This window comes from Montipora foliosa, chromosome 4, assembly GCF_036669935.1.
Source record: "Montipora foliosa isolate CH-2021 chromosome 4, ASM3666993v2, whole genome shotgun sequence".
Taxonomy (NCBI): domain Eukaryota; kingdom Metazoa; phylum Cnidaria; class Anthozoa; order Scleractinia; family Acroporidae; genus Montipora; species Montipora foliosa.
The window spans coordinates 41,119,600-41,132,099 of record NC_090872.1 but is presented as its reverse complement, the minus strand read 5'-3'; the positions used below and the strand labels follow the sequence as shown (position 1 = coordinate 41,132,099).

The following is a 12,500-nucleotide window of genomic DNA, read 5'->3' as shown; positions in this document are numbered from 1 at the left end:
AAAGAGTGATACCTGGTTTAGTCAAGTTTTCATGTCCATTTTTAATTCGTTTGGGAAAACGGCAGAACGTTTTAGCTCACTTAAGGTGCTTGGATACGGTTGAGGTATAACGCGGTTACATGATATTCATGGAGATTTGTTTTTGCTTAAATGAGTACTAGTGAATGGTAATCAGTGAAATCAATCAAGTCTAGTGTGCAGTTTAGACGTTCCGCTGGAACTCACTTAGAGAGTCTGCCTATTCTAGAACTCTAGACATTCTAGACATTCTAGAGCCCACAGAGGGTAACATATAACAATTGAGAATTCTAGAACTTAGAACTCTAGAACTCGGAACTCTAGAACTACGAATTTCACTGACTTAGAACTCTAGAACTGGAGCTCTAGTACTTTAATCAGAACCTTAGAAGTTTGCACATACGACCATTTTACTAGAATGATATAGGACTTTCTATAGAGCTCTTCAAACTAGAGCAGTTCTAGAATGCTATAGAACTTTCTAATGTCATAACCTTGACCATTCTATATTTCACATATAATCAATATAGAGCTCTTCTAACTAGAACAGTTCCAGAATGCTATAGAAGTTTCTTATGCCTTATGGAATTAATCACAATTTCAATTAGAAAAACAAATGAAAGTTTTCATCCAGGGAATGGCTCTCGTTCAGGCAGATTTTCTTTGTCTTCGTCACTGAAATCAGTGGATTTGACTGAAAAGCTAATAATTTATTGTTGTCGGAGATTGGATGACAAGAATTTCTGTTGCAATCGGAAATTCAATGACCTGGATTTGTGCTTCATGCTTTAAAAAACGAGGTATAGTGTGGAGTGCAATGTTTCGTGATTTTGACTTTCGCCTCATGTCTTAAAGAACGACTAATGTTCCATGTGTAGCGTGCTTGTATCGCCTCATGGCTTTAAGAACCACGTATATTTCACGTGTAACGTGTGCTTGTTTCGCGTCATGGCTGAGAGATATTTTCTGTCACACGCAAACTGACTTGCGAGAGTCCGATTGACTCTTGCCAGGAAGAGCTGTCTCCATCGGATCCGGTCGAGTCTGTTTGCCAACTTTTTCAACCCCCTCGCTCCTGTTAACCCTCACTTCCGGTACCACTGATCAAGCATTATGCACCCATTTCTGGTTCCGGTCGCGATCGGACTCAATCCGCCTGCGAGTGAAGACAACCCGACTCAGGTCGAGTGTATTGGACATGTATGTTTTGTTTGAGACGGCGATAAAATTCTTGTGGTTTTTAAGGGCTACTGGTCATCAGCAGCCCATGAGGCGATGCTGAATGGGCTATTGAACCCGTGGCCCTTGAGGGCCAAGGATCTAATTGTTTTAGTATCACCCAACTAGTCGGACAGAAAAGGCAATAATAAAGTTAGCAAATGCAAGTTAAAGAAATATTTAATTGGGAATTAAATGAAAGAAAGTGTCACGCTTTTCGCTACTCGAGGACTATTACTAATAGTCCTCTAGCAGCGTAGCCAATCAAAGTGCATGATTTGCATTAGTCCACTAGTTGAGTGATACTAATACATGTTATCATCATGTTAAAGAACATTCGAAATAACTGAAAAGTTTTCATCATGTATTTCCTTTGTATTGTACACTTGTAACCACAGAAAATATACTTGAAAACTGGGATATATACACAACTTGATAATTGATAATAGACACGTCAGGTCACCAAGATCAGACTTGATGCTGTCGTAAATGGCAAATAAATTCTGCGCATTTGACGTCGTTGTTGTAGGCCGCTATGTCTCGCGCATCCCTTTACAGTAATTCAGCTGTTGTTAAGTGAGTCTACACAACATGAAGCATGACGTGAAGATTCGGTCGCTAAGTAACCGCCACACATGCTTTCGACCCATTGCAGAGGTCTCTTTTCCCGTACTCGTCAACCCAGTGAACACAAAGAAAAGAGAGCTCTGCTAGCAGGGAACCATTGACTAAGGATGAAGTGGTTGAATGCAGGGGGAAAGATTGATTCTTTGAATCCCACTGTAGCTTCTCGAATTAGTTTAACCGTGCTCTTTGAAATTTGTATATTTTTCTTTTTCTTTTTTTTCTTGCTCATCCTCTTTATTTTATCGCGGACTGATACATTTATAGTGATGCAGTATCATTCGAGGCAAATGTACTCGCTTTTGTAGAATGTGAAGGCTGGCTTTTTATAAGAAAATTACTGACTACAAGACAATACAATCGCGATGACTCAACTGAGTTACAATTCACTTTTTAAACAATTTTCTTACCTTGAAGAAAAAGGATCATATTGTTGACCCCCTCTTAACCTTCCACTATCACAAACCTTTAACACGCGCAATAAGCATGTGCTTTGTGCATAGTCTTAAATTGCATGTGTCAGTGGAGTTTTAACAAACAGAAGAGTATGGGATGGAATGAAACATCAACAGGAAAAATGGACCTTCACCGGCATTGGGGGAATTTGTTGAGAAAACTGACGAAAAATAAACACACACCGATGAAAGGAAAATAATGTAACTTTATTATTTACGGCCGGATTTTGTTATGTATATCTTTATATCTGTTGATTTATGTTTTTGTTTTGTGAGTTACCACTCAAGTATAGTCAGATGAGAAAGCAGAGAGACAACTCAGTCGCACTGCACTTGAGCGTGTAAGGTGCGCAAGTGCGACCACACATGATTTTTTAGGTGCACAACCAAAAATTTAGTCGCATATGCGACCATTTGGTCGCTAACTTTGAGCCCTGAAATACATTGCTCTAAATAAAACTTTTTGGAGCACATATTTACCCTATGAAACATCCTTTTCTTAATTTCTTATGGAAAGTAATTCCTGAAAAGCTTACTGAAACAATTAATCAATCACACTATTCATACAGCTAAGGCTACATGTACTTCAGTATCTATTCAACAGTGGTTATCTAGTCACGCGACCCATCATAGCTGATCACCTGTTGTATTTTTGTGTTTTTATTGTTGGATGTGTAAATCGAAATGAGAAATGTCAGTAAATTGAAAACTATATTTAAGGAAAGTGTGAAGAGAGCATCTTTTATGCTTTAAAATCTTTTTTATTAGAAAGTCACATGACTCTTCATAACTGATCATGTGACGCATTTCATCTCTCACACTACTGTCTATCGAGCTCTAAACGTCAAGTAGCAAAGATTCAGCTATTTCCCCATCGTATTGTACACTTTTCATTGGGTTTATTTAATGTTACGGTTCAGCCTCGTTTTCATGCTGCAGGAGCGAGGGCCTAGACAAAAAAACCCGCTTAATGACTGATATCATAACATTTGGAGTGGGCAACTGCACAATTATTAATCACGATGACAAGACGAAGATTTTAAGCCATGTTGCCTGCTTCTACTCAAAGTGTTTAGTGAAAATGAAAAATGAGCGCCCTGCATGACAGTAATTCCTGACTAAAACTAAGTCATCCAGCTAAAGATAATCAATAGATTGATGGTGATCAAGTCTGCCAGTATTCATACAGTACTGTAGCATAACAATTGGCAGTCTTTTTGCTATACCTCTTTTTAATGCCATCACATCCTTTATACACGTAGATGAGCCAAATAATGGGACAGTCTTGCACTGGAAGCATTAGGAAAGCCCTTGATTTTTTCTTATGTACTTGATATTCGTTCTTATGTTACCCATTTTATTTTTCAATGATTTGACAGATGGTGGTCGCAGATGTCTACAATCATAGGTTTCACAAAGTGTTTACTTTGAGTGAGTCACTGACTCAAATTCTTGACAGAGATGACATATTTGTGTGAGTGATACGTGTACCCTTTATTTGGAAATTATTGTCGTTAACAAAGCTAAGGAGGTAACCATAAACTCTTAATTCAGGTATGAAGTGTTGCATAGCAAGTCAGATGATGAAGATGGTAATTCAGTGGTAATTCCAGTGTACCAGAGAGAGAAAAGGTACTGTTACCGTTTAATATTAAAACCCTATCCCTTTTAGGGCCGATTTACACGATACGATTTTGTCGCATGCGACAAGCTCACGACAGGCCTACGACATGACTTACGATTGTCGCAGCATTTTAAAACATGTTTTAAAATGCTACGACATATTTTCTGTCGTACACAACAATTGTAAATCATGTCGTGGGCCTGTCATAAGCCGTTGTCGCATGCGACAAAGTCGTACTGTGTAAATCGGCCCTTACAAATTTCTTCATCCCACAGCAGCTTATTTGAAATAATTTTGACTGAGAGGGATGTGAAAGGAGAGATTAAGCAAAATTAGCATTTCCTCAAATTGCTTTTGCAGCATACATGTAACTAATAATTTATGGATGAAATTGGGTAATATGGAGATGCATAAATTTAGTTTCATATAATTATACATGCCTTGGAAACAACAGGTGCTGGTAATGTAATTGACTAGTCAGCTTGCTTAAGGCCCTATTTTTAGTGAATGAGAGTGTTCAAGATGATATTGGTGGCCCTTTTCTGAGCTCTTCAACAAGCTGATTAGGCTTCATTGATTGAGAGGCCCATACATACATTGTGTACAGTACCTATGTTACTTGTAGGTTAAGGCAAGTGCAAACTCACAAAGGCCAAGTACCGTGTTGACATCATGTTAAATAATTACAATGTATGTCTAAATTGTAAATGGGTGTAAACATATTTGAAGGAGTGATACTTTGTTGCTTGCTTTCTGACAGGGTTCGTCTGACTTCCTACAACAGTTATTATTCAAGTTCTAATAAAGCATTGTTTGGCCTACCACTGATGATTTCTATTCCAAAGAAAAACTTGACTTACAGGGCATTGTACAACATTTTGTTGGAGAGAATGAAGTAAGTTTCAAGCCACAATATCATGAAAAGCAATAACCATGTGCAAACTTTGTGTGTTTGGATTTTAAAGGGACTTTACAAACTGTAATTGAGGTCCAAAAACCCCAACTCAAGCCTTTTATAAGCTGACTGAGTCTTTGCAATCAAGTCAAGCAACTGTTTTAATGCTAATAGGACTTTCTGGCCTCGTTGTCATGGGCAAAAGTTAAAAGAATTTATAAACCAAAATCAGTACATGTAGATCAAATTAGCATAAGTGGACCATTTACTTAAGTGATCTATCTCTCACTTTTGTCTAATTATCTTTATGCAAAAAGAATGAGATTCATACATGTACAATGTAGTCCCCAGTATGTTGGCTTTGCCTTGTTTCCGGTTTGGGCATCTACGTGTATGGTCTCCTTCATTGCTTCAAAACTGTCAGGCAAACAGTACAACCCCATATTAACTACTCTGTAAGTGTAATGTAACTCACTAATATACTCCACTTGACTTCAAATCTGAATAATGTGATTTGATGACTCAAATTTGCTAACAGTGACATAAATACAAAATACCTGAATGCAATGAGCCAGAAAAATGTAAACAGGTTCGCAAAAACACTTTGATAAATAATTGGAGCGACAAGGCAAAAGTTCTGATAGTAAAGGACACTCACTGTACACTGCAGACAACTCCCTTGATAGTAATAATTTGGGAACGTGTAATTGTATTGCAAACAACACACATCCATATTTTGATGTATTTTTTTTGTTTTAGACGCTTTGTTAGGTTGCCAGATGAGGAGAAGGAAGTTGAAATGGGTTATGGAAAAGAAGAACCAGGTTTACTATTTCTTATTAAATTTTCAACCTCGGGTATTGCGTTTCTACCTTTGTCATTGGATCGCTCGATCTTGATTATCAGCTCATATACTGTAACAGGGATGTATCCTGGTTTTCAACTTTGGGTCTTTCTCTGGACCTCTTTTTGAAAAATTTGGTGGTGCATTGCAAAATTTTGGCAGTCCAGGTAATTAATATTCAAGAATTAATATTCGATCTATTGCCTCTTGTAATTTCTGCTGCAGTACCCTTTCAGATTTCTAAATTGCACAAAAATGAAGTCTTATCCCTCCCTATGAATATGTACTTAAAATGATCAATTTTTTTTGAAACTGTTATGCCGGTTGATTCATCGATCAAAATGTACATGTATGGGCTGTCAAAGCTCCATCGATCACATCTGAAAACGTCTCGAGGAATCAGTATGCTGTAGGAACTGTTGGCTCCATTTGATAAATGATCTACAATCCTCGCCAAAAATCCTTGAAACACCCCTTTCCCCTTGGCAGTGTTGAGACGACATTTCACTCTTTGACTGGCTACACCAACATTAAAAAAGGGAGGGGGACGAAAACGGTGCGAGAATGTTGAAAGTGTTTCAAGGTTTTTGTCTAAGATTGTCTGAAGTGGCAGGAATTTCTTTGAGCATGCGCAGAAGATGAAAGTGAGACTTAGAAAGTTATTGCTAGGGCAACGCGTGGTTATTATGTGTTGTTGCTGTTGTTGTGTAAATGTGCGAAGAGGATTATAACGTTAGTAAATTTTTGGTTTGATAATGGCAACTTCTGAAGGAGATTATAACTGTTATGAGGAGAGTATTGAAGACACGTCAGAGAAGGAAAGTGAGAAGGAAAGTGACCAGGGAAGTGAACACTTGCAGGATAATGGATGTTCAGAAGAGCTCGATGTGGGATCTCAAGAGAGGCTTTTGCATCGCGAAGTGCGTAGTGTCTATTTAATTTCTTACAGGCAAGCCAATCATGAAAAATTTCAAACAAGAGATTGTTTTGCTACATGTAGTTTATTTCACATTAATAATGTGTTTGTTATGAAGCTGACATGATCAAGTAAGGTTTCCTTTCTACCACTTTCATAATTCTGCGGAATTCATCTTCAATCGCCAATGGGCAAACAGCGTTTTGGTTTCTCTATCAATTAAACTTTGGACATCAACCACAGATATCGAAATCAGTTGATGCGTGACATAACCCACCAATCAGGATCTTTGGTTCCCACAGCACATTCAGGCATAATCCATTTGGACAAAAATTCTGGTTCGAATTTCCGAAATTTCCAGCCGGCAAATGAAACAGCACCCTGTGAGCAGAGCCCCTCTAAAATTCACCAGTGGGTGAGTAAGAGAGGCTCTGTGGAAATAGTGTAAAGTCTTTTAAGTCACCGCAGCCCAAGTTTCTGGGCTGGTCACTCCGCTCAAACTGGTTTAGGCAGCGTGCGCAGGACAGGGCAAAAGTCAAATCTCGAGAGGTTGACCTACATTTTCGAAAGGAAGGTTCTGGAAAAGACTGTTCCATCGGAACAGATTTTTGTCCAAATGGATCACTCCCTCAAACTCGACGCCGATGAAAAGCAATGGAATCTGTACGAATCTTTTTACTGAAGAATTTCTAGAAACATATCATAATGGTGTTCGAATTTTGAACTAAACAAAAACTCCCATTCACTTTCACATGTTCGGAAATTTCATTGAGGGAAGCCAAAACATAGTTTGGCACTTAGAGCTAGAAGGCAAGATTCCTGAGAATTATGAAAATCGCAGTAAGATATGTGATATCGGGTTGGCACTTAAGTGTTCTTCTTTTTTATTTGTATAGCTCTTCACTATTATCTTGTGATCAAAATCCTTATTATTCCTCATTGATTGAAGATTCTTCAAACAAGCCAAACATTAGACTGGTTACCATAGATTGGTGTAATTATTGTTTCCTGCTTTAGTGCGAATATGGGCAGGGCCTTCCTTGTCATCTGCTTTTTCTACGCGGTGTATGTGTAAACCGATCTACCGGTATTAAACTTTCGGTATATATATATGTAATTTTTTTTTTTTTTCAATACACATTTATTAACAAATGTTATTATACTTACAATACTAAGAGTACAATGACTATAGTACTTTCCATACAGTATTAATTTACACCATACAAAGCAATGTGAAGTAAAAAGAAAAAATAAAATACGAAACAAAAGTTGCAAGTACTTACAATCGCTATAATATTGCACAGTATACAATACTGTACAAACAAAAACTGCAAAGGTTACTGAATACAACCAAAATTAAAATGCGGTACATTGACGGAAAACACTCATGTACAATCAACAAGAATGTGAGTAAAAGTTGTGCCATTTAGCAAAGAAAAGTTTTTGTTGTCCCGAGGTAACTGCTATGTATTTTTCTAGTTCTATCTTATCCTGCACTAATCTTTTGAAATCAATAAGAGATGATTTATCGTTATTTAGTGCATTAACATAAAGAAAATACTTTCCAAGTATTATGATATGATTGCGGTATATTTTTATCAAAGGAATGCTGCAGTTTGTTTTATCAATTAAATAAGTATGGTGGTAGTTAGTTGTGAAAGAACAACTGTCTTTGCCCTCAGTCCTAAGAGTGAAAGTGGAATTATCTCTTGTGTTGCATAATATAAATATAAGCTGTAAGTATTCCTTCTTTATTGGCTGCAAGAGTTTCATAATGGAAATATGAGGCAGGGGCATCACTCTTATCTTAAAATTACTCCAAACCTTTGCGGGTGCTCTCCAGAAAAAAATTCGTACAGGCGCTGTTTTAAAGGAAACTGCGACAAACTATATATCAATACAAAGGTTAATAAATGCAGAATTCGGAAAAAAATGTAAGCGTTTTATTTATGTTTGTGAAGGTGAAGGAAGCCGGTAAACAGTAAAATGACCGAGCGCCATACCGTCGAATAAATCGGGTGTCAAACATGATCGCTGATGAAATGTAACTATACAGTGTCAATCCCAAAGCATCAATCTTTCAAAGTGTGTGAGCATTTTCCCGTTTTCCCATTGGTTCTCTTTTTATAGGGTCTGTCAAGTTCAACTATTAAAAAAATTCGAAACGTGTTGCATTTGGTTTGAGCAACAGTGCCGACACACTTTCGTTCCTTGAACATTTCATTGAACATTTCAGCCAAATTTCACGGAAATCCGTTAGTTCTAGACACCCTATTAATTCATTTGAAGAGAATGCATCTCATCAAAATCGTAGTGCAAGTTTTCACCTTCAAAAGAAAAACAAGCATGTCATGGCTTTTCTGAGAGTTGTGTCAACAATGGGCTCACACTGTGAGCCGCCAGCCAATGATATGATAGGACCCCAGAAGTTCACAGCAGGCAAAATGGTGCTCCCCAGGAAAGCAATAGTGTTTTTAGTCACATTTCATCCTAGTTAGCTCCCTCGTGCCTATTTTCCAGTGGTAACAACTATGGGGAAAACCAAAGGTAAGAAAATTGCAAGGGCGACAAAGAGGAGCGAGATTACAGGGAGGCACTAATGGCAGACATGAAAACAATCGGTTAGAACTTTCCTTGCGCAATTTTTTTTGCTACTGGCTCCAGTTAAAAATGCAGGGGAAGAGCTGACTGCTGTACATCTTCTTGGGAAATCTTTGAAGGTTGATTAAACCTTTATCACTCTCCGCACGATTTTTCTTTTTTTCGTTCAAAAAATCAGTTGTTTTTTTCTTCTTGGGTCCTGGCTTAGCTCTTGTCTTTATCCAAGGACTTTTCTCTTCTCTTGAGCGTTTCATCGCGACGAAGTCACTTCGCTATTTTTGAAAAGCATTTCGCGAGTGTAAACAAAAAAGGCTAATTATTAGGAATAGGAGCTGTTTTGCCCCAAAAAGGTCACTGGCGAGTTCACGCCTTACAAGATTATAACGCCTTTATAATTTATTAACTTTTTTTTAAAAATATAGTTTTCACATTCAATTTTTTGGAAAATTGAAGTTTAAATTATTATCTTTACTTTGGTCGAAAAAAAAATTTCGGCAAAAGTAGCCCACGAAGGTTTGGTGTAACCTTAAGTCAGAGAAAAAGCCATTCGAATGGCGGTTGGTGTAGTTTGGGTGAAAAAAATTGAAGAGTTAGATGCGTTTTTCCCTTACGTAAATTACCCACATTTCATCAATTTTTTTTGAACTACTGTAAACTTGTGCTAAGGAATTTTAGATGAGCCTATAAATTAGATGGGGGTAGTTTATTAGCGGAATTTTCAAAGCAGGTTCAAAATAAAATACGGTAGTGTTGACCCAAATATCTTTTTATGCTTACTCTGTGATAGTACTACAGTAGGTTCGTTTTTACAATGACAATTGTAAGATTTAGTTTCCAGCTTTTTGGATGATTCCACTTTTTTGCTATTTCTTATTTAACATGTTATGTAATGAACAAGGAAAACTTTGTTCTAAAACCACAGTAAGTTGAAAGAACATCTAGAGGAGTGGGGGCTTAAGAATTGGTTATATTTTTGTTTATTTTTACCTTCAGAACTAATGCACACAGCAGTTAAACCATCTTTAATTTTTTTGAAGATGTTGACATGAATGAGGAAGTGAAAGGTGGCAGTGAAACTGAAGATTCTGAGGAATCAGAATTGGAGAAAGCCTGTCAAAATGTTCATGTCAATGTGAGTATCATTGAGCCTGAAGAAGGTTTTTTCTTGCCTTATCATTGCTTGGACCAGTATTTGCATAGTACAAGTGTTTGAGCACATTTTGTTTCTTTATTCCAGTACTACAGTGTAGTTTTGTTTCCTTATTCTAGTTCATTTTTACGTGTCTGTGGTAGATTGGTTTTAGAACTATATAATTATATTATTTTATATTATGAATTTTAGAGTTGATAGATTCCTTCTGCGCAACTCAAAGTAGTTTGTTGAAATGCCTGTAATCTAAAGAACGAAAATTCAGACACATTATGTTATATATAAAGCGGCTAATAAAAGGCTGACACATCTGCAAATGCATCAACTGTCCATCAAAGAGAAAGAAAAAATAGCAAGGTACAGTACCGCTCGAAACTATTAGTGCATTTGCATGCGCTAATACCTCGTCTTTGCCGATAGTGTTCACCTTGGTTGGACGAAAACTGCAACCAAGGGAAAGACTAAAGCAACCGAATGCCACAGCCGACTTAATTGGGGTAATGTGCCACAAGAAAACAATGGTACTTTGCAAAGCATTGTTTACTGTTATCACTCCTTGCTCCCCAAGGAAAAGATTGAATATGCAAACTGTTTTTCACAGCACCGAGGCAACACAACGCACTGTCATGGAAAGCCTGTTATGTTCGTCTCATGTCGCCGTGACAGCTATATATATATGTAGTAATTTATATGTATAAGTTTTCCGCTATCATGATGAACAGTTCTCCCAAAGGGGTAAAAAGGACATTTCTTTAAAAAATACTGTGTGGATTACGCGTAACTTAAGTCGTCGCCAGTGCAGTCTGACAGGAGATATATTTCGAATCAAAAGCTCTTTTGCGTCCAGTCCAAATAGAAATGTTTATGGGATAGTTGTTGAAAAGCTCCAACTTTGGACTAAGCCTTATTGACGACTCAAGGATTATACCAGCGCAGAACTGTAACTGTATTCCCGAAGTTTGTTAAGCAACTCATTGTCGTGATCATTTCTGATTCAAAATATTAAGTGGCAGGTCATTCAGCATTTGAGATTGAAATTCGGAAATATTCATTCCTGTGAGTTATTAAGATTAACTTAAATTAATGCTTCAACGACCACACGATAGACAAGTTCAAGCTTCTGCCAATTTGGCGTTAAATATTCTAAGCTGCATGCTTCCGTCACGCAAGCCAAAGCGATAGCTCATGAAATACGTTGTTTGATGCAACTGCTTAAGGAGTTTGTAACAAAAGGAGAGCCACGTTGCCCGAACGGCTAACAATTACTTCTAAAGTTAATCGTTTTCTTCCATCTTTGGGTTGATGAGATCGAAATGCCTTAAATATTGCGTACCTTTGAAAGCCGGCCGCTCGCTGGAATTTCTGCTGATCTTTATAACATCTGTATTGAAGAGATCTCGAACACTATTTAGAAATCTTGTTGTTTGCTGGAAAAAGAAAAACGATAAATGCTTTTAGTCAGAAATTATAATCGCATGTGCCAAACATCGCAGATTGTAAATATGGCAAATGTGCATATTGCATATGCAGATTTCCTTCATAGCATCTGCTCCAAATACCGTAAAAGCATACCGCGTCCACTCTTAACCACGACGTAAATCAACTGGATAAAATCTAGATGAAACCTCGGTTTTCGGTTATCGTAGACGAGGTTTTACCTCGGTCAAAATGGATATTGAATCTGCGGTTTCACCTAGTCAGAACCGTGGCAAATGTACAAATAGTTTCAAGCGGTACTGTAAGTCATGAAATGTTTAATGAGGGACAGATCCTGGGGGGGATGAATAGCGTGGCTAGCCACCCCTCATTTTTGTGGTTGATAAATAAATTAAATTTACAAATTATTTACGATCTGACAATATGCAAGTTTTATTTTTTTCAAATCTGGCGGGCTTCTCTCTTTGCACGGTATGTCTTAAGGTACCACTCAAGTATCTGATTTGCTCGCTGCTTAAAAGTAACGAAGAAATCTATAAATTTTCTACTTTTGTAACCGAGGATTTCTATTTGTCTGCTTTTTATTGTATTTTTATATTTGCTGGAACAGATACTGTTTAACTGACATGAGCTTTTTATTAAGGCAAAACAAAAACAAAGTCAAAATGGAAGCGTAAATGTGTTTCAGAGTATATATGTTACAGGTTGAAATTAAGTT

The 12,500-nt window shown here is 37.3% G+C and overlaps 1 protein-coding gene across 4 annotated transcripts in view; it reads left to right on the top strand.

Annotated features, from left to right (window-relative positions):
• Nucleotides 1-12,500, top strand: part of LOC138000812 (ubiquitin carboxyl-terminal hydrolase 15-like) — a 199,672-nt gene that overhangs the window by 157,940 nt on the left and 29,232 nt on the right. For all 4 annotated transcript variants that reach the window (XM_068847466.1, XM_068847465.1, XM_068847468.1 and 1 more), the window contains 5 exons: nucleotides 3,695-3,789; nucleotides 3,870-3,947; nucleotides 4,700-4,834; nucleotides 5,594-5,658; nucleotides 10,233-10,327. In XM_068847466.1, coding sequence (XP_068703567.1) covers nucleotides 3,695-3,789; nucleotides 3,870-3,947; nucleotides 4,700-4,834; nucleotides 5,594-5,658; nucleotides 10,233-10,327 — 468 coding nt within the window. The remainder of the gene's footprint in view (nucleotides 1-3,694; nucleotides 3,790-3,869; nucleotides 3,948-4,699; nucleotides 4,835-5,593; nucleotides 5,659-10,232; nucleotides 10,328-12,500) is intronic.